The 20,279-nt window shown below is 38.0% G+C and overlaps 2 protein-coding genes across 2 annotated transcripts; one reads left to right on the forward strand and one right to left on the reverse strand.

The window, feature by feature from the left end:
- Positions 1 to 157: 157 nt before the first annotated feature.
- LOC122403060 (phenoloxidase 1) lies at positions 158 to 6,166 on the reverse strand. The gene is made up of 9 exons (XM_043406341.1): positions 6,056 to 6,166; positions 5,534 to 5,726; positions 4,656 to 4,879; positions 4,340 to 4,548; positions 3,719 to 4,136; positions 3,485 to 3,613; positions 793 to 1,117; positions 484 to 716; positions 158 to 406 (listed from the first exon to the last, which is right to left on the reverse strand). The coding sequence occupies exons 1-9, from the start codon at positions 6,164 to 6,166 to the stop codon at positions 158 to 160; spliced, it is 2,091 nt and encodes a 696-aa protein (XP_043262276.1).
- Positions 6,167 to 6,257: 91 nt separating this feature from the next.
- Positions 6,258 to 9,513, forward strand: LOC122403037 (phenoloxidase 1-like). Its single transcript, XM_043406317.1, is given in 5 exon segments — positions 6,258 to 6,324; positions 7,059 to 7,135; positions 7,137 to 7,310; positions 7,416 to 7,494; positions 9,314 to 9,513. Coding segments are annotated over 5 exon segments (597 nt in total).
- Positions 9,514 to 20,279: the final 10,766 nt, after the last annotated feature.

Below are 20,279 nucleotides of genomic sequence, written 5' to 3' on the forward strand. Positions count from 1 at the left end.
ATCGTCACTATTTTCTAAGTAAAGATACAAAAATAGGCAGAAAGAAAAAAGTTAAATCTTCTATGCGGAGCTCTTTTTCTTTTATTACTTGTTTTGTTACATTTTTAATACAACGCTAAGGCACATTGTAGATATACGTATAATTCATAAACACATTTCAGGTGGATGCGACTATATTTCCGATGCTTCCACGTTTTGATCTAGGCAGAATGGTATCCGTAAATTTGATGCTCAATTCCGTAATTGCCATGTTTCCAGTGAGAAATTCGGCCAGAGTTTCAACGCTATCTCGGGGTCGACGGTCGAATGGGAATCCCATGGGACGTGCATCAGGATACTTTCTATCTTTCAATCCACAGTAACTCACGGCATCTCTACAAGTAGACGATGGTTCGTCTTGTTCAACCTGAGGGATTAAATTGCACCATTGATTCGTACTTTGTGTGTTGAATCTGTCGTTAAATGGATCAGAGAAGTACTCACAACGTCGTTATTGTAGTTTGATATCATAACGAAAAGCACCATTGGGAAGCCTTCTTTGCTTCCCCTAGGTACTAACATGTGTTGTGGCCAACCACATCCGCAAAAATTGAATTGTTCTAGAGCATTAACCCCAGATGGTCTGTTCATATCCAAATTGCGGAATGTACTTTCATAAGGCAAAGCCACCGATGAGTCCATTGATTTACGCTCGATTGTATTCCGCCCTGGATTAACTGGAATACGATAAATAAATATAAAATACAGCATTCGCCATAAACAGATACGACAATAATGTTAGTTAACACTTACGTGATACAGTAAACTTGTCCATTTCAATCATCAAGTGCCTTTGTTGATTATACAGAAAAGGTAGTCCACGTTCATCTTCCTTAGGAGCAATGAAAATACGGACAGTGCCTCTTCGTAGCGCATTGTTTCGATTATTAACAATTATCGTGTACGTAAAGTCACCATGATTCAGATGAGTGAATCTAATAGGCACCGAACCACGTGGCATGAAGTCAAGTCCGCGAGACAAGTCTACGACACTCTGATTCCAGAATGTATTCAAGACATTGCGTTGCGAATTAGACGTTAGCCTAATATCCGCTATTTCGATACCTGGAAAGTCCAACTATGGGCACGAAATAAATTTTTTTATCACTTTCTCTTTTTTAAAAATTGTGGCGTTACTTTGCTGCGGGTAGCAACTCGTGAGAATTGGTAGGACAGAGAAGGAAAGGGGAGGGGGCGCATTTCGTCCGGGCCTGCTAGTGGACTCATCAGTAAGGCCCTGCATTGGACAACTGGGATATTGGAAAGTTTACTGTTTTTTTTTTTATTATTATTCTCCTGAGTTGTTATTGCGATTTTTGGGAATGTTGTTGATGTAAATGTTGAAGAGCATGGGGCCCAGGACTGACCCCTGGGGGACCTCGATGTGAAGTGTTCTGGGAGTGGATTGTGTGTCGTTGTAGGTTACTGATATAGTTCTGTTTGACAGGAAGCTGTGTGTTATTTTGATTAGGTGTTTAGGTCGGTTGATATGATGTAGTTTGAGCAGGAGTCCATTGTGCCAGACAGTGTCGAAGGCCTTTTGGAGGTCTAGCAGGACTAGAGCCACAGGACTTGTTCACTTCAAGTGCAATGTCCTCCTTCAATCTGAGGGCTTGGTGGATAGTGGAGTGGTTGACCCGAAAGCCGAATTGTTTCGAGATTAGGGTGTTGTTCTCTGTAAGGTGAATTTTGATTTGGGTGAAGATGATTTTTTCCAGGATTTTACTGAGGAGGCTTAGGAGGCTGACAGAAGGCCTGTAGTTGTTTGGGTTAGCGTGAGCTTTTCCTGGTTTGGGGAAAGGTATGATTTTTGTGATTTTCCATGCTTTCGGGAAATAGGCTAGGTTATAGGCTTGCCTGAGGACGTAGTGTATAGTTGTAGGATCATTCTATTAGGTAGGTTTTTGAGTTGAATTGCGGTGATTTTGTCGTGTCCTGGGGATTTGTTGTTCCTTAAACTCTTGATGAGTTTGAGGACTAGTTGCGAGGTGATGTACTCAGGGTTGAGTGGGGTGGTGTTGGAGAAGTGGTAAGATTATGGGCGTGGAGATCCGATTCTCGTTCTGTAGGAGAATTGTTGGAGTGAGGAGGTTGTAGGTGGAATGTTTTAGCAAGGAGTTCGGCTTTGTCTGGTGTGAGCTATGGAGTTACTATCGGTGAGGGGTGGAATGTTGGTTTTGTTATTGCTTTAGGGCTTTGTAGGTGGTCCGTAGGGAAGTGGGATTTGCTACAATTTGGGAGAGTTTATGAGTCCAGGAGGTGTTTTTAAAGTCGCGGATTTTAGACTTGATTTGGTTGGTGAGTAAGTTTTTTAGGTATCTGTGGAGCGGGTTAGCAGTATTCTGGAATTTACGCAGATATCTGTTTCAGAGCTTGTTGTGGTTAATAAGTTCAGGGTTGGGTTTTAATTGTTTTGCAGTTTGCGTGGGTGGTGATGGTTGCTCTATTGAGGTTATGTCTGATGGTGTTTTGGATATTAGTCATTTTTTTGTCAATGTCCAGCGTGGTGTTCAGGTGGATATTGGGAAGTCGATCGAGGATTGTATACAGGGTGTTCGGCCACCTCTGGGAAAAATTTTAATGGGGGATTCTAGAGGCCAAAATAAGATGAAAATCAAGAATACCAATTTGTTGATGGAGGCTTCGTTAAAAAGTTATTAATGTTTAAAGTTCCGCCCGTACTGAATTTTTTTCTCAGAAATGCGCAAGATTTCGGGGGTATGTCTATTCACCCAAAAATGATTGTAATTGACCCCTGCAACCGAAAATAATTTTTCCAAATCTAATTGAAATTTTTTTTCCCGTCAACAAATTTCACACCTCGAATTTTTTTCTCGAAAGTACGTGGGATTTCGGAAGTATGTGTATTCACCAAAAATGATTGTAATTGACCCCTGCAACCGAAAATAATTTTTCCAGAACGATTTGAAAATTTTTTTTTCGTGGAAAAAAGGCACCTAATTAGATTTTCGGTAAGGAATTTTTCTCTCGAAAGTGGGTAGGATTTCGGTGGTATGTGTATTCACCAAAAATGATTGTAATTGACTTCTGCAACCGAAAATAATTTTTTCCAGAACGATTTGAAAATTTTTGAATTTAATTGTTTATAACTTTTTAACGAATCCTCCATCAACAAATTGGTATTCTTCATTTTCGTCTTATCTTGGCCTCTAAAATCCCTCTTTAAAATTTTTCCCAGGTGTGGCCATACACCCTGTATATAGCAACCGAGGGGTCGGTCGAGCGCTTGTGAGAGCGCGACCCCTCTGGTGGCGACCATGGGAGGCGACGCCACAAAATCTGGAACACACTGATCTATCCTTTTTATCGGTAACTAACAATTTGTACATACAGCGCTTACCATAAATAGACCAAATGCATGCAAAACTTAGCTGGCACTCAATAATAATTACTAATTTTTTGTTTTAATAGAATATATATTAACCTGTTCGTTGGTGTATTGCGGCAATGTAGTTTTATATTCTTGAAAAATACCGTCAACGAAAGCGTGCCATCTGTAGAATATTGGATCCCTCATAGCGGTTGCTGAATCACCCATGACGCCAGCCCATTCCTGAGATTAAAGTGGAAAGAAACGAAACATTACGTTAGTTGTTTTAATATTTGTTAACTATAATACTTTAAAATCTGTTGCTGAATAACAATTATTTAGACTTACCAAATAACGAGCATCCGGATCGTGGCAATAAGAAATAGCAGTATGTCCTAAATTGTGAAGGTCACCGTACACATTTGAATTAGGTGACAGGGAGCTAGCCTCTACTATATTTCCCAATATATCGATTCCATCTTTTTCAGTTAACGGCTTTGTTTTACCATTTGGAGTGACTATGGACGCTGCGTGGATCGACGCGTAGATACGGTCACGCCATCGTTCTAGATCCTGAATATCAAAACGTAGTTTTTCCGCTGCTCGATCAATGTCTTTAAGAACAGAACCGCCCGAACGAGCTGGCCATTTGCGGCCAGCAACTATGGAATCTAACTTTGGGAAGTAAGCCTCAGGGATCGGTTCATGCCAATCGATAAATCGTTTAACACGTCCAAGTTTATTGCATAAACGTTCACAGTTGTATCTGAAAATACGATACACGAATTCAGTAACACTGAAATTTAAATCTGAAGTTAAAATATCTTTTTAACTGTTTTGGAGACGTAGCAAGAATCCCAAAGAACATGATGTTCTTTGACTCGAACTTGAGTTCCCTAATCCAAGATGCAATAAGTGTCATCATTGTCTAAAAGATTTTCGGAATTAATTAACATTCGTAGTGCTTACCTAGCCATAATTTGCTGGTGCATGTAGTAGAAAAGTTCTCCACGGCGATCTTTGTTAACAATTCCCAAATTATTTTCAACGTTGGATGGATAGACCAAGTGCCAATGCCAATGATGGAGATTGATCCCAACATCTTCCCTCCAGTATGCGACACGATGTTCTGGATCCAGATCTGATGCAGTATAATCACGTGGAATATCGATCGGTATCTATTTGCAAAAAAGACATCGAATTAAACAATGAAAGAAACACGCATTTGTCGAATACATTTACTCTGTAAGTAATACAAGTTTTAATCTGTGAACTTGTTACATACCCGCGAACCCGTAGGCACCACATTAGCCACCTCTCTGATCCTAGAAAAAATTACTCCGTCGACATATTTGTCTGGAAATACTTCGCACAATGGTGGTAGTGGCAAATCTTTTGTATCAGGACGATGCAATATTGCTACTGAGAGGGCATAAATGAACAAATTCGCGTTCAAACGATCATGACAATAAACAGCAACAGACAAGAAGTCATCGAATGTCCTCATCCCTGCAATACGAAATACAACAAATAATTTATAACATTGTGTATAATATTAAACATAAATATAAAAACTTAATGCATATACATGGCGTTCAGAATAAAGCAGTTAAGGGGGCAGTCTCATGTGAGACCCCAAAAATATTGTTAACTAGAGAGATCTGCGTGATACGTGGTCGTGGTATATCAAATAAACACTATACTTTATTAATACTGAACACTAAACTTATAATTTTAAATGTACATGTAAATACGTGTAGCTCTAGTTATATGTGCACGAGAACATTTCAAAAGAAGGGGGAGTGCACACGCGGTGATCCCCCGTATTTATACACGTGTTGTTCAGACAGGGGTACCAACTACTGAACATGCAACTAGGGTAACGAATAAGGTGATTTAAATTTCAACAAAAATCAAGTTTTTTTTTTAAACACATGTTTACTATGGGTGTAATAAATCCATGAAAAGTAAATAAAAATTATTGAAAAATTTATTTTGTATTCCCAAAGGATAGTTAAGTAAATCACGAAAATAAATTATAGCGTTAGATGTAACATTTAGTTAAGAAAAATTTATAAAGGTTGTTAAATTTTGCAACGTACACATGAGACTGCCCCCTTAAATAAGTAGATAATTAATAACGTAATATAGTGTAAAACAAACCCATGAAAATGTCAATAAGGTGACCAGCTAATTTCCGATGAAAAGGAACGAAGATCGAAAATGGAGCATATCGTCCCAGCTGCATGGGGACACTAAGATCCGGAAGAGTAATTTGTTTCACTTGGATTTTTTTAGTAGCTTCTTCGCCAAAACGGTTGAATATCGATGTCGCCACATAACGATAATTTTCAGGCTGGGCAAACAACCAAGAATAAAAACAATTAGTTCAAATGAGAAAATCAACATTTCAGTTTACTTTAAAGCAAAAATTAAAGATTTTGTTGAGCCGTTCATAATCTCGCGGCCAAACGGCGACACCTATAATAAGGTTGAAGATCATGCGGGGATTCCCGTGTCTTTCGTTCGAGCCGCATGGTTGGCATTACTGTAATTTCTTACATTAAACTATGTAGGTTATGTTTAACATTTTAACATTTTATTAAGAAAAAGTCAAGACGTTCAGTGGATGTAACAGTCGATTCATGATAATATTTATTCCAGAAATAAATAAATGAAACTTACCAAATAATCAACCGGTATATCGAAACCAATTTTCTCGTCTCCTCTGGGCACGTAAATTGGCTCGGTAGGTCGATCGAAGAGATGCAAAATGTTCGAGTTATTGTTCGACATGTTAATTAATAGTTTTGTAAATGAACGAGAAGAGAAGAATAAGACAATAATCTGAAATTCAGATTAAATTGTAAGTAGGACTTTCTAACAAATGTCAGAGAACGATTTAAAAGTTCAGATGTTCGCGACCAACAGTGTTTTACAAGAAAATGCAACAGGCACCTAATTTATAGTAAGATTTTTTAGGATGTAGCGGTTTTTTTTTAAACCACAATATCCGTCACGGTGTCCTAAAATAATCAGCAACGAAAAGGACCATTATTGTGCCACCAAAAATTGAAACCATTTCCTGTTTTCTAAGGAAATGGATTGTGGTTAGACATCGGCATTTACATTAAAAATATTCGTTCAAAGAATGACTAAAAACTAAAGTTAGATATATTATGCTAGTAGTTTTAATAAATAAAACTTAAAATTAGCAAATTAATGAAAATTTGATTCAGGTATCGGGTTTAATACAAAATTTAGAATCAGAAATAATATATTTAACTAGAATTAATTTGTACAGAATAGTTGTTTAAGAATATTTAAAAGTAATATTAGGTTATGTAATTTTAATTAATTTCACGACATTAGAGAAGGCTTTTGCGCAATTACAAAGGATATTTAAAGCTTTTCATTCAAATTTAGTTGTCTTCTTTTGATAGTTCGTTTATTTCTTTGTCAGATATCCTAAGTTGGGTCCTTTCAGCTTCTGCCCGGGGCGCGTTGGAGAAACGAAGACCAGTTTCAGGGTCGCGAAATTATTTTCCTAGAATTAGAAATAGAAATTTAATTCTGTGTAAAAATATTACTTGGATTTGTGGCGTTGCCTCCCATGCTCGCCACCAGAGGGGTCGCGCTCTCACAAGCGCTCGACCGACCCTTCGGTTGCTCGGTTGACCCCGAGCAGCGGAAAAACTGCGTTATGATATCCAGGATTTAGAACGATGGCGCGATCGTATCTACGCGTCGATCCGACGCAGCGTCCATAGTCACACCAAATGGTAAAACAAAGCCGTTAACTGAAAAAGATGGAATCGATATATTGGAAAATATAGTAGAGGCTAGCTCCCTGTCACCTAATTCAAATGTGTACGGTGACCTTCACAATTTAGGACATACTGCTATTTCTTATTGCCACGATCCGGATGCTCGTTATTTGGTAAGTTTAAATAATTGTTATTCAGCAACAGATCTTAAAGTATTATAGTTAACAAATATTAAAACAACTAACGCAATGTTTCATTTCTTTCCACTTTAATCTCAGGAATGGGCTGGCGTCATGGGTGATTCAGCAACCGCTATGAGGGATCCAATATTCTACAGATGGCACGCTTTCGTTGACGGTATTTTTCGAGAATATAAAACTACTTTGCCTCAATACACCAACGAACAGGTTAATATATATTCTATTAAAACAAAAAATTAGTAATTATTATTGAGTGCCAGCTAAGTTTTGCATGCATTTGGTCTATTTATGGTAAGCGCTGTATGTACAAATTGTTAGTTACCGATAAAAAGGATAGATCAGTGTGTTCCAGATTTTGTGGCGTCGCCTCCCATGGTCGCCACCAGAGGGGTCGCGCTCTCACAAGCGCTCGACCGACCCCTCGGTTACTATACACAGGGTGTATGGCCACACCTGGGAAAAATTTTAATGATGGATTTTAGAGGCCAAGATAAGACGAAAATCAAGAATACCAATTTGTTGATAGAGGATTCGTTAAAAAGTTATAAACAATTAAATTCAAAAATTTTCAAATCGTTCTGGAAAAATTATTTTCGGTTGCGTGGATCAATAACAATCATTTTTTGTGAATACACATACCCCCGAAATCCTACCCACTTTCGAGAGAAAAATTCCTTACCGAAAATCTAATTAGGTGCCTTTTTTCGACGAAATTAAAAAATTCCACATCATTCTGGAAAAATTATTTTTGGTTGCGGGGGTCAATTACAATCATTTTTAGTGAATACACATACCCCTGAAATCCTACGTACTATCGAGAAAAAAATTCGAAAAGGTGTGTTTGTCGACGGAAAAAAAAATTTCATATCGATTTGGAAAAATTATTTTCGGTTGCAGATGTCAATTACAATCATTTTTGGTGAATAGACATACCCCCGAAATCTTGCGCATTTTGGAGAAAAAAATTCAGTACGGGCGGAACTTTAAACATTAATAACTTTTTAACGAAGCCTCCATTAACAAATTGGTATTCTTGATTTTCGTCTTGTTTTGGCCTCTAGAATCCCCCATTAAAATTTTCCCCAGAGGTGGCCGAACACCCTGTATACAATCCTCGATCGACTTCCCAATATCCACCTGAACACCACGCTGGACATTGTCAAAAAAATGACTAATATCCAAAACACCATCAGACATAACCTCAACAGAGCAACCATCACCACCCACTTAAACTGCAAGACAATTAAAACCCAACCCTGAACTTATTAACCACATCAAGCTCTGAAACAGATATCGGCGTAAATTCCAGAATACTGCTAACCCGCTCCACAGATACCTAAAAAACTTATTCACCAACCAAATCAAGTCTAAAATTCGCGACCTTAAAAACACCTCCTGGACTTATAAACTCTCCCAAATTGAAGCAAATCCTACTTCCCTAAGGACCATCTACAAAGCCCTAAAGCAATAACAAAACCAACATTCCACCCCTCACCGACAGTAACTCCATAGCTCACGCCAGACAAAGCCGAACTCCTTGCTAAAACATTCCACCTACAACCTCCTCACTCCAACAACTCTCCTACAGACCGAGAGGCGGATCTCCACGCCCACAATCTTACCACTTTTCCAACACCACCCCACTCAACCCTGAGTACATCACCTCGCAACTAGTCCTCAAACTCATCAAGAGTTTAAGGAACAACAAATCCCCAGGACACGACAAAATCACCGCAATTCAACTCAAAAACCTACCTAATAGAATGATCCTACAACTATACACTACGTCCTCAGGCAAGCCTATAGCCTAGCCTATTTCCCGAAAGCATGGAAAATCACAAAAATCATACCTTTCCCCAAACCAGGAAAAGCTCACGCTAACCCAAACAACTACAGACCTTCTGTCAGCCTTCTAAGCCTCCTCGGTAAAATCCTCGAAAAAATCATCTTCACCCAAATCAAAATTCACCTTACAGAGAACAACACCCTAATCTCGCAACAATTCTGCTTTCGGGCCAACTACTCCACTATCCACCAAGCCCTCAGACTGCAGGAAGACATTGCACTAGAAGTGAACAAGTCCTGTGGCTCTAGTCTTGCTAGACCTCCAAAAGGCCTTCGACACTGTCTGGCACAATGGACTCTTGCTCAAACTACATCGTATCAACCTACCTAAACACCTAATCAAAATAACACACAGCTTCCTGTCAAACAGAACTAAATCAGTAACCTATAACGGTACACAATCCACTCCCAGAACACTTCACATCGGGGTCCCCCAGGGGTCAGTACTGGGTCCCATGCTCTTCAACATCTACATCAACGACATTCCCAAAAATCCCAATAACAACTCAGAAGAATAATAATAAAAAAGAAAAGTAAACTTCCCAATATCTCAGTTGTCCAATGCAGGGCCTTACTGATGAGTCCACTAGCAGGCCCGAACGAAACGCGCCCCCTCCCCTTTCCTTTTCTGTCCTCTTACGATTCTCACGAGTTCCCCGTCGCAGCAAAGCAGCGCCACAGATTTGTTTAAAAAACTGCTTGAGAAAATAGAGTTAAGGGTCCCCAATTTATGGAAGTCTGTCGACGAATCGTAGCTCCTACGAACTTGCATAGGAACCGGGCATAGCAACGCCTGACATTTATTAGTGGTGTTGCAAAATTTGCATTGTTACGGTCTTAGATGCTGAGCATGCGCGTTAGTCAATCTCTCGACGCGTCTCAAAGACTGTGATCGTGTTACGTTTTGGTATCGGTGAAAGAAAAATTTTCGAATCGTTCTAAAAAAATTATTTTCAGTTGCGGGGATCAATTACAATCATTTTTGGTCAATAGACATACCCCCGAAATCCTAACTATATCCGAGAAAAAAATTCGTGAAGACTAAATTTTTTGGTGAAAAAAAAAATTTCAAATCGTTCTGGAAAAATTATTTTCGGTTGCGGGGGTCAATTACAATTATTTTTTGTGAATAAACATACCCTCGAAATCCTACCCACTTTCAAAAAAAAAATTCGTGTAGGTGTGAAATTTTTCGGCAAAATTGAAAAATTTCAAATCGCTCTAAAAAAATTATTTTCAATTGTAGGGGCGAATTACAATGATTTTTGGTGAATAGACCCACCCCCGAAATCCTACCCACTTTCTAGAAAAAAATTCAGTACAGGCGGAACTTTAATTTTCGTCTTATTTTGGTCTCTAAAATTTCCCATTAAAATATTTCCCAGGGGCGACCGAACACCTTGTATATTTACTTTCAAAAAATGAAATTAAAAAATAATCGATTCTTTTGGGGATCTCACATGAGACTACCCCCTTAAAGCTTTGTTTCTTGTGGTATTTGATGTTTCGTGGAGAGTATTTAACCGCGGCAGCTAAAGGTTAAACTATCATGTTCCTCAGAGAAAATAGCAAGAGTATTTCGTCGTACGTCTGTTTTTCGTGCCATTCATCTTCGTATGGACTGTTGGCTAGTAAAATATAGTCGAAGAAACCTTCTCGACAGACAACACCGATGGAACGAAGAAGAAGGGGTATGGAGGACAATTCGAGTGTAGTTTTCGGCTAACAGTACGTTTGTGCCGCCCTTTCGAGAATCTTGCGGGGCTACGGTATACGGTCCCGTACGCTCGCGGCTATATTTACCAAAAGTATCTTTATTAAAGCGATGTCGAATTACTCGTACTACTACGTGAAAACTATAGCCGACGGTGCAGACGCCGCGAGAACGTACAAATTTTTAAAAGGGTAAGCTGTCATCTTTAATTGAAAAGCATCAGGAATCCCGTGCGTGTCGTGCCATAATTATCTTTCCTCTTGGATCTCGAGTAACTAGAAAATATTACAAAACGTAAAAAAACGATTGGTGCGTGCCCGAGAATAATTACCATCAGTAACGTCAGGCTTAATTTCTCTAGAGACGGTAATTTATTCGTAGGAATCCTAGCCTGTTTCAACCTCCGGAGGACACATGGTCCACTTATGGTCGCTACAATCTTCTCACGCGGTTACTCAGAGGAGGACTTTCCGGTTCAGGGGACATCCATCATCCAGCGAACACTGTTTTCAAGGTCCGTGCTCGTTGTTCCTTTCTTAACCCTTTGCACTCAGTGTGGCCAGATCTGGCATAATTGAGTGCATCGACGTCGACATTAGTAACGACGAACTTTCTTAGCGTCTAACAGAGTGGTGGGGATAGCAGGCATATACTAACGCACGAGCCACGTGTACGTGAGCTCGGCACTTCGTGCAACTTCGGGAAATCGATAGAGAACGCTAGCGTGAGTCTTTCCTTCTTGCTCTTGTAACAGCTTAAATACGATCTCGCGATAATCGCCAAACGATTCCAAATCTCGATTGACCCAGCATTTTTACTTTCCGACCTATGTAAGGTATAAGGTATCATAATGAAAGAAAAATTTCGACAATTTTTTTTTGCGAAAATACACGTTTTGAGACTGCCTGATCATATTGTGACTATTAAAAAAAAAGAAATTTTCTTTTCACTTCGAAAAATTTAGGTACCTTTCTGAATTTTTTTCTCGAAAATGCGTAGGATTTCAGGGGTATGTCTGTCCACCAAAAACGATTGTAATTGAGTCTTGCAATCAAAAATAATTTTTCCAGAACGATTTGGAATTTTTTAATTTCGTCAAAAAATTTGACCTCGTTTCTGAATTTTTTTTCTCAAAAATGCGTAGGATTTCAAGGGTATATCTATCCACAAAAAACGATTGTAATTGACCCCCGTAACCAAAAATAATTTTTTCAGAATGATCTGGAATTTTTTAATTTCGTCAAAAAATTTGACCTCGTTTCTGAATTTTTTTCTCAGAAATGTGTAGGATTTCAGGGGTATATCTGTCCACCAAAAACGATTGTAATTGACCCTCGCAACCAAAAATAATTTTTTCAGAATGATTTGAAATTTTCTTTTTCGCCGACAAATTTGACCTCCTTTCTGAATTTTTTTTTCGAAAATGCGTAGGATTTCAGGGGTATGTCTGTCCACCAAAAACGATTGTAATTGAGTCTTGCAATCAAAAATAATTTTTCCAGAACGATTTGGAATTTTTTAATTTCGTCAAAAAATTTGACCTCGTTTCTGAATTTTTTTCTCAAAAATGCGTAGGATTTCAAGGGTATATCTATCCACAAAAAACGATTGTAATTGACCCCCGCAACCAAAAATAATTTTTTCAGAATGATCTGGAATTTTTTAATTTCGTCAAAAAATTTGACCTCGTTTCTGAATTTTTTTCTCGAAAATGTGTAGGATTTCAGGGGTATATCTGTCCACCAAAAACGATTGTAATTGACCCTCGCAACCAAAAATAATTTTTTCAGAATGATTTGAAATTTTCTTTTTCGCCGACAAATTTGACCTCCTTTCTGAATTTTTTTTTCGAAAATGCGTAGGATTTCAGGGGTATGTCTGTCCACCAAAAACGATTGTAATTGAGTCTTGCAATCAAAAATAATTTTTCCAGAACGATTTGGAATTTTTTAATTTCGTCAAAAAATTTGACCTCGTTTCTGAATTTTTTTCTCAAAAATGCGTAGGATTTCAAGGGTATATCTATCCACAAAAAACGATTGTAATTGACCCCCGCAACCAAAAATAATTTTTTCAGAATGATCTGGAATTTTTTAATTTCGTCAAAAAATTTGACCTCGTTTCTGAATTTTTTTCTCGAAAATGCGTAGGATTTCAGGGGTATGTCTGTCCACCAAAAACGATTGTAATTGACCCCCGCAACCAAAAATAATTTTTCCAGAACGATATGGAATTTTTTTATTTCGCCGAAAAATTTGACCTCCTTTCTGAATTTTTTTCTCGAAAATGCGTAACTTTTCAGGAGTATGTGTATTCACCAAAAATTATTGTAATTGACCCCCGCAACCAAATATAATTTTTTCAGAATGATTTGGAATTTTTTAATTTCGCCGAAAAATTTGACCTCCTTTCTGAATTTTTTTCTCGAAAATGCGTAGAATTTCAGGGGTACGTCTATCCACCAAAAATGATTGTAATTGACCTCCGCAACCGAAAATAATTTTTCCAAAACAATTAAAAAATTTTTTTTTACGTCGAAAAATTTCACACCTCGAATTTTTTTCTAAAAAGTGGGTAGGATTTCGAAGGTATATTTATCCACCAAAAACGATTGTAATTGACCCTCGCAACCAAAAATAATTTTTTCAGAATGATTTTAAATTTTGTAATAACTTTTTAACGAAGCCTCCATCAACAAATTGGTATTCTTGATTTTCGTCATATTTTGACATCTAGAATCTCCCATTAAAATTTTTTCCCAGAGGTGGCCGAACACCCTGTATAACATTTGATTCTATGTAACAAATTGATAACTGTTATTGAAAAACACAGCGGTAAAAGTCAGTATTAATCTATTTCTGTAGCAATTAATTCTCCTATTTAGATCATATCTGTAGAAAATATTTGTTTCTGAAGATTGTTACAGCGTACCTACACGGTACTGGTTAAGAGTGGTTTTTCATTTTAATAAATTTTACTTATTTCAATTTCTAAATATTTATTTCTTAATTAACCATTTACGAGGCTGTTTTGAACAACATTATTCTAAAATATTTGTGGAATACGTTTTTAATGTGGTTTAGGTAGGTATGCAATGTATAAGATTTCGTTTAACTTTTCCTTTCTAGAAAAGATAGAAGAAAAGTTTATAAATCATATTAAAAATTTGTTGCAAATAATGTATATGTATCGAAATAATTATAAAACTATAAGACATAATCATCATTATCCGAGAGCTGATCACGCTCAAAATCTAATCGGACCTTGAAACGAGAACATAAAACTTAAATGTTAAGTTTCATTGAAATTCATTCAGCCGTTTAGACGCAATCATGTTAATAGCATACGTATGTACATGCGTAAATAGACACAGAAAAAAAATTTCAAATCATTCTGAAAAAATTATTTTTGGTTGCGGGGGTCAATTGCAATCGTTTTTGGTGGGTAGACGTACCCCTGAAATCCTACGCATTTTCGAGAAAAAAATTCAGAAAGGTACCTAAATTTTTCGATGTGAAAAGAAAATTTCTTTTTTTTTTATAGTCACAATATGATCAGGAGGTCTTAAAACGTGTATTTTCGCCAAAAAAAATTGTCGAAATTTTTCTTTCATTATGATACCTTATACCTTACATAGGTTGGAAAGTAAAAATGCTGGGTCAATCGAGATTTGGAATCGTTTGGCGATTATCACGAGGTCGTATTTCAGCTGTTACAAGAGCAAGAAGGAAAGACTCACACTAGCGTTCTTTATCGATTTCCCGAAGTTGCACGAAGTGCCGAGCTCACGTAGACGTGGCTCGTGCGTAAGTATATGCCTGCTATCCCCACCACTCCGTTGGACGCTAAGGAGGTTCGTCGTTACTATTGTCGATTTCGATGCTCTCAATAATGCCAGATCTGGCCACACTGTTGCACGCCACTGGCGCCGCTGTGGCGACAAGCGTAACACGTACCACAGCTCGATTGAAGTTGCATTTATGATGAGGGAAACTGTATTTAGAAAATATCTAATAAAATTTAAATTATAAGCATTCATACACATGTTTGTGGAAAGAAGAATATTTTTTTCATTTTTATAAATCACATCACAAAATTTAATTTGGTATTGCTAATCGTTCATATTAATAAATACTCTCGACGTGTAAGGGGTTGATATGTACAGGATCGGTTAGAGTGTCATTTTTAACCTAACTTTCTTTTTCTCCCCTTTCTCATCGCCTCTTTAATCACCGCTCACGGCTCATTTCCTAAGATTCTAAAGTCCATCGTCGTCGACCGCGAACTCGCTACAGACAGAATAAATTCGAGAAGCTCAGCGGTGGTCGAGTAATGTCAGCAGGAGGGAATTTTTCCAAGCTCCGTTCTGGAACGTCGCCAAATTCAACTTTAACGTAAAACGAACCCCTCGTGCAGACGTTATTTCATACACATAACGAATTTGTATTTTTAGTCGGGCAACTGCCAAGGTTGTTACCCAGTTTTACTGTCTTTGCCACGTCTCGATGCCGTTAACGTCTGTTACACCGATTTATCATTCCCCAACAGATACACGTTCGATCCACAATTTTCAACGCTGGAAATACTATAAATAATAAATTAATATTCGGGGTAAAATAACCACCCCTGGGAAAAATTTTAATGGGGGATTCTAGAGGCCAAAATAAGACGAAAATCTACAATACCATTTCTTGACGGAGGCTTCGTTAAAAAGTTATAAACAATTAAATTCAAAAATTTCAAATCGTTCTGGAAAAATTATTTTCGGTTGCGGGGGTCAATTACAATCATTTTTGGTCATTACACATATTCCCGAAATCCTACACACTTTCGAGAAAAAAATTCGAGAAGGTGTGAAATTTTTCAACGGAAAAAAAATTTTCAAATCGTTCTGGAAAAATTATTTTCGGTTGCGGGGGTCAATTACAATCATTTTTGGTCATTACACATATCCCCGAAATCCTACACACTTTCGAGAAAAAAATTCCTTACCGATAATCTAATTAGGTGCTCAAATTTTTCGACAGAAAAAAAAAACTTTCACATTGTTCTGGAAAAATTATTTTCGGTTGCGGGGGACAATTGCAATCATTTTTGGTGAATAGACATACTCCCGAAATCCTGCGCATTTTCGAGAAAAAAATTCAGTACGGACGTACAAAATTAAATAATATTTACTGGTTGATTATCGTATCAGGGTAAGTCAAATTCCTCCAAACGCGTGCATATTAATTTTTTAAAAAGGAAATTTAAATATATAGATCGACAGATTTGTTTAAATCCATGAAATGGTGGGTGAATTATTAATATTAAAATTTTAATGGGAGATTCTAGAGGCCAAAATAAGACGAAAATCAAGAATACCAATTTGTTGATTGAGGCTTCGTTAAAAAGTTATTAACGTTTAAAATTAAAGTGTGCAGCGCGCACGGTTACCGTCTCACAGGCGCAACTTTAAACGTTAATAACTTTTTAACGAAGCCTCCATCAACAAATTGGTATTCTTGATTTTCGTCTTATTTTGGCCTCTAGAATCCCCCATTAAAATTTTTCCTAGGGTTGGCCGAACACCCTGTATATACATATATGCACTAACATTTGTTGTATAGAAGGAAATAATCAAAATAAAAAATACATGTCTAACGGATTACATTCGACGCGTATGGATCGAGATAGATTTCGAATCGACCACACCATATTTCATCGTAAAGTGTACGGTGGCGCCCCCATCGCCAATCGACACCATAGACTGCCAATGATTACCAATTATGTAGTTGTGGTTACTCTTTTTTTATCACCGATTTTCAACCAATGCATCCTCAGTTGACAATGAAACATTATCGTCGGTAGAATTTCGAAATAAATAGCGCTCCTGTCTCGAATTCTGTAAATGCATTTGAAGCCATCAATGCGCTGTTAACGAAACAGAGGATTCATTCTCTTCAAGACATTCGCGGAATTACTCGGTGAATTATTAGCTACGACGTGCAAACAGATTGCATTTTAAACGTCTTTTGGCAAACATTTGTTTCATTTAAATTATTCGTGTCTTAATATTTCATTTCGTCGTCGCTGATCGAATGTGTGCGTTCATGAAAATTATCCCAAAAATATTTCTTCACCGCGCAAAACTGCAATAAGATTTCATATTTATACGATAAAGTTCGAAATGCAAAAGTAACGATTCATTTGTCGAATATTTCTCGTTTTCTGATTCCATATCTTGCGAAGAACATGAATACCTGTCTGTCAAGAACTCGAAATTTATGATCGAACTAGATCTTGTGGATTGGTAGACTGCCAATAAACTTTGCTAGACTAGCAACATTTACAAAATCATGTAAAGATACATCTTCGATATCACAATGCCCATCGTCCGAATGCTATAATAAAACCTGTTAGAACGTTTATAAAATTACGCAACTCGTTAAACTAGGAGTCAGTAATTCCAATGTTTACAAAACAAGTGTTAAAAATAGGAAATGATATTTGTTTCGTACAGCAGCACAATGTCGCGCGCCAAATTAATTTTGTGCGAACTGATTAGGGGGATATGCTTGGATGTTCCAATACGATGTATCCGCCAGATGAAGTCTTCGATCTGTTTGATTCGTGCTCTGTGTATTTCTCGGTACTGTTGGTTTGATTTATTGACTCTGCTCTCTGGGCCAAGGTAGCCCGAAAAGCTAACCTCGCCATGGGCGTACCCTAAGGCCATGGGAGGAAGTATCGGTCGCTGATTGGTTTTACATTACTAATACGCCGGCCAATCATTTTGGCGGCGACGTTGGTCGGTGGTAGGCGGCGTGTAATGGTGGTTTTTAATAATTTTTACCTCGCGGGTTTTCCGCTAGGAGGCTACGGGCCTGGGTCAGTGCTTGGTGCCCAAATGTTTCGCGCGGTATCTGAGTCGCCATAAAACATCTGGCACCGGTTGTCGATGTCATTTCAGGTAGTAAAGTCATAGAGCGATTGGATTTGGAGGGCCATGCAGATTTTAAGTGAATTTACTAATTAAATAGCCGCCTTAGGGGCACTAGGTTGCAAGCAAAAACCTTGATTGAAAGGTGTGACTCTACATTCACTGGCTTTATGAATTTACTCGTTACGCTCCAACAATATTATTAAAAATTCGTCGATTCATCGCCGACAAATTGCGGCGTTATGGTGTTATCGCTATCAAAACTGTGACGAAGGAAACAGTAGAGGGTTAGAATGTCATTCGTTGTTTAAATTATGTGTATCATAATTCGTCTTCTTTAATCTTTGTCAATTGCGCCGAATGCTGATTTTACATACATGTGGGTGAAGGAGAATAACGTAGTCGTGTTTTGTTGGTACATCTATATTCGAGCGTTAGCGTCGAACTGCGAACGTCAGAGGTCAGGCCCCGTCGTGGGCCACCTAACCCAAACCTAACCCACGGTGGGTGACCCACGGACGAGAGCCGAACATAGTCGAACGCAGCCGAACACGAAAACGTGTTTACGCCGGCGACTCGTGTGTACGCATCCGCTCGTTGTGAAACTGCGAAATTACGATCAGGTATCACGTATCTCACACACCTAAATTCCACTCGATTAGTTCTTGCTGCTTCACAGACATTCGCCACTGAAAAGTTTAGGAAAAAGAAAAGTCGTGCATTATTGCGTGCGTTGTGCCGCGTGACGAAACATTGGTGAGGGTAACAGGAGAATGATCTCAGTCCATGGCTCCAGACTTGTCAACGTAACGGTTCTTCATCCGCGCGGTGAAATCGTGTCAAGAGCCAGGATCGAGTTTCCCTCGGCTTTTCGTTCATGACGGCTGAAACAATCTGCGTCGTACAGTGGACACGTGACAAGAACTAACCGTCAAAAAACGCGAGCAAAGAAAACTCGTTCGAAATCGCGTCGAACGATCTTTTTATTCGAACGTAGTGATCAGTGGTAATTCCAATAAACGTCGTAGTTAGGGCGTAGTCGACGAGGAAGATGAGTTACTATGGCGATGGGAACTCGGGTCGTACCGATGACATCTTCGTTAAGACAGTCGTTCAAGTCAAACGATTTCTTCCGTCGCTTTTCAACATTAAAGTGTTACGCGTCCTGAAACTCGTCTGATCGGTTTCAATTTTAGCCGAATAATTTCGGCCGCTGACGCATTACTCGATTGCCGAACTTTATTTGGAAGTTTCCTTGGAAACTCGTTTAAAATGAATGTCGCTGGCGCGATAACGATCAGAACCTTAAACAACTGTCATTTGCTGCAATATTTTCAAATGTATCGTGTGATTTCGGGTTTCGAAGTGAACGAACACTTCCCTACAAAAAGAGCGTACGTTATAAATTTTCTAGATATAGGATGTTAGGTCACCCATGGGAAAAATTTTAGTGACGGATTCTAGAGGTTAAAATAAGACGAAAATCAAGAATACCAATTTGTTGATTGAGGCTTCGTAAAAAAGTTATTAACGTTTAAAAATAAAGTGTGCAGCGCGCACGGTTGCCGTCTCACAGGCGCAACTTTAAGCGTTAATAACTTTTTAACGAAGCCTCCATCAACAAATTTGTATTCTTGATTTTCGTCTTATTTTGGCCTCTAGAATCCCACATTAAAATTTTTCCCAGGGATGGTCGAACGTATCTTTGTCTCGAAATTAATACGCGAGCATGGCTACATCGAATATTATAATAAATAGAAATTCATATTTCCGTATATTGTATCATGTTACTAATTCTTGATAACATCCTTTCATTTACCATTGCGTGTATGTTCAATTGTTACGTTGCGTCCTTCACAATACTAATTTACGGATTATCTAGAACACATGATCCCTGATACAGTAGCACACAAAAGTTTCTGGGCAATTTTGCACGCTTGGCGCGACTCTGTTAGGGGACGTTAACATGAATTTCTCCATCATGTACGATTAGATTATTAAAAAGATTTAAGTACGAGTAAAAGTTTTCTTTATTTATGAGGCTATGTACAACTTAAAGTATATTAGTAGTTGAAAAAATTTCCAGAACAACATTTCGTTGTTCGATGTACGAAATCATAAAAAATTTAAAGAAGAAATAACGTCTTAAAATCCTCATATTTTTTGCCATTTCTGCGGTAGCAGTGATGGTGCAACATCGACTCGCCAATTCAATTAACTTGTATAATTAGAATAATATCCTTTGAATTCATTACCGTTCCTTTTATAATTGCTGGAATAATTACCCATCATTTGAATGAATATGTTCATTTGCTCTTTCAAGTGTCTTACAAGTGTTCGTTAGATATCACCTGGCTTAAGTATTAGATTAGAATCACGTTTGTATTAATTTCGATCGATGTGTTTGGTCTTTTGCCCAAGTATTTAATTTAACACTTTGACTGCTACGTCACCCATACAT

Source organism: Colletes gigas, unplaced genomic scaffold, assembly GCF_013123115.1.
Source record: "Colletes gigas isolate AHSC1104 unplaced genomic scaffold, ASM1312311v1 Colletes_gigas_Sc00043, whole genome shotgun sequence".
In the NCBI taxonomy this organism is placed as follows: domain Eukaryota; kingdom Metazoa; phylum Arthropoda; class Insecta; order Hymenoptera; family Colletidae; genus Colletes; species Colletes gigas.

Excerpts from the sequence above, each read along its gene's own strand:
- LOC122403060 (XM_043406341.1), bottom strand. The coding sequence starts at position 6,166 with ATGTCGAACAATAACTCGAACATTTTGCATCTCTTCGATCGACCTACC. Across the intron at positions 3,614-3,718 it reads ATCCGGATGCTCGTTATTTG|GAATGGGCTGGCGTCATGGG; the intron begins GTAAGTCTAAAT and ends CTTTAATCTCAG. Across the intron at positions 407-483 it reads CAAACTACAATAACGACGTT|GTTGAACAAGACGAACCATC; the intron begins GTGAGTACTTCT and ends TTAATCCCTCAG.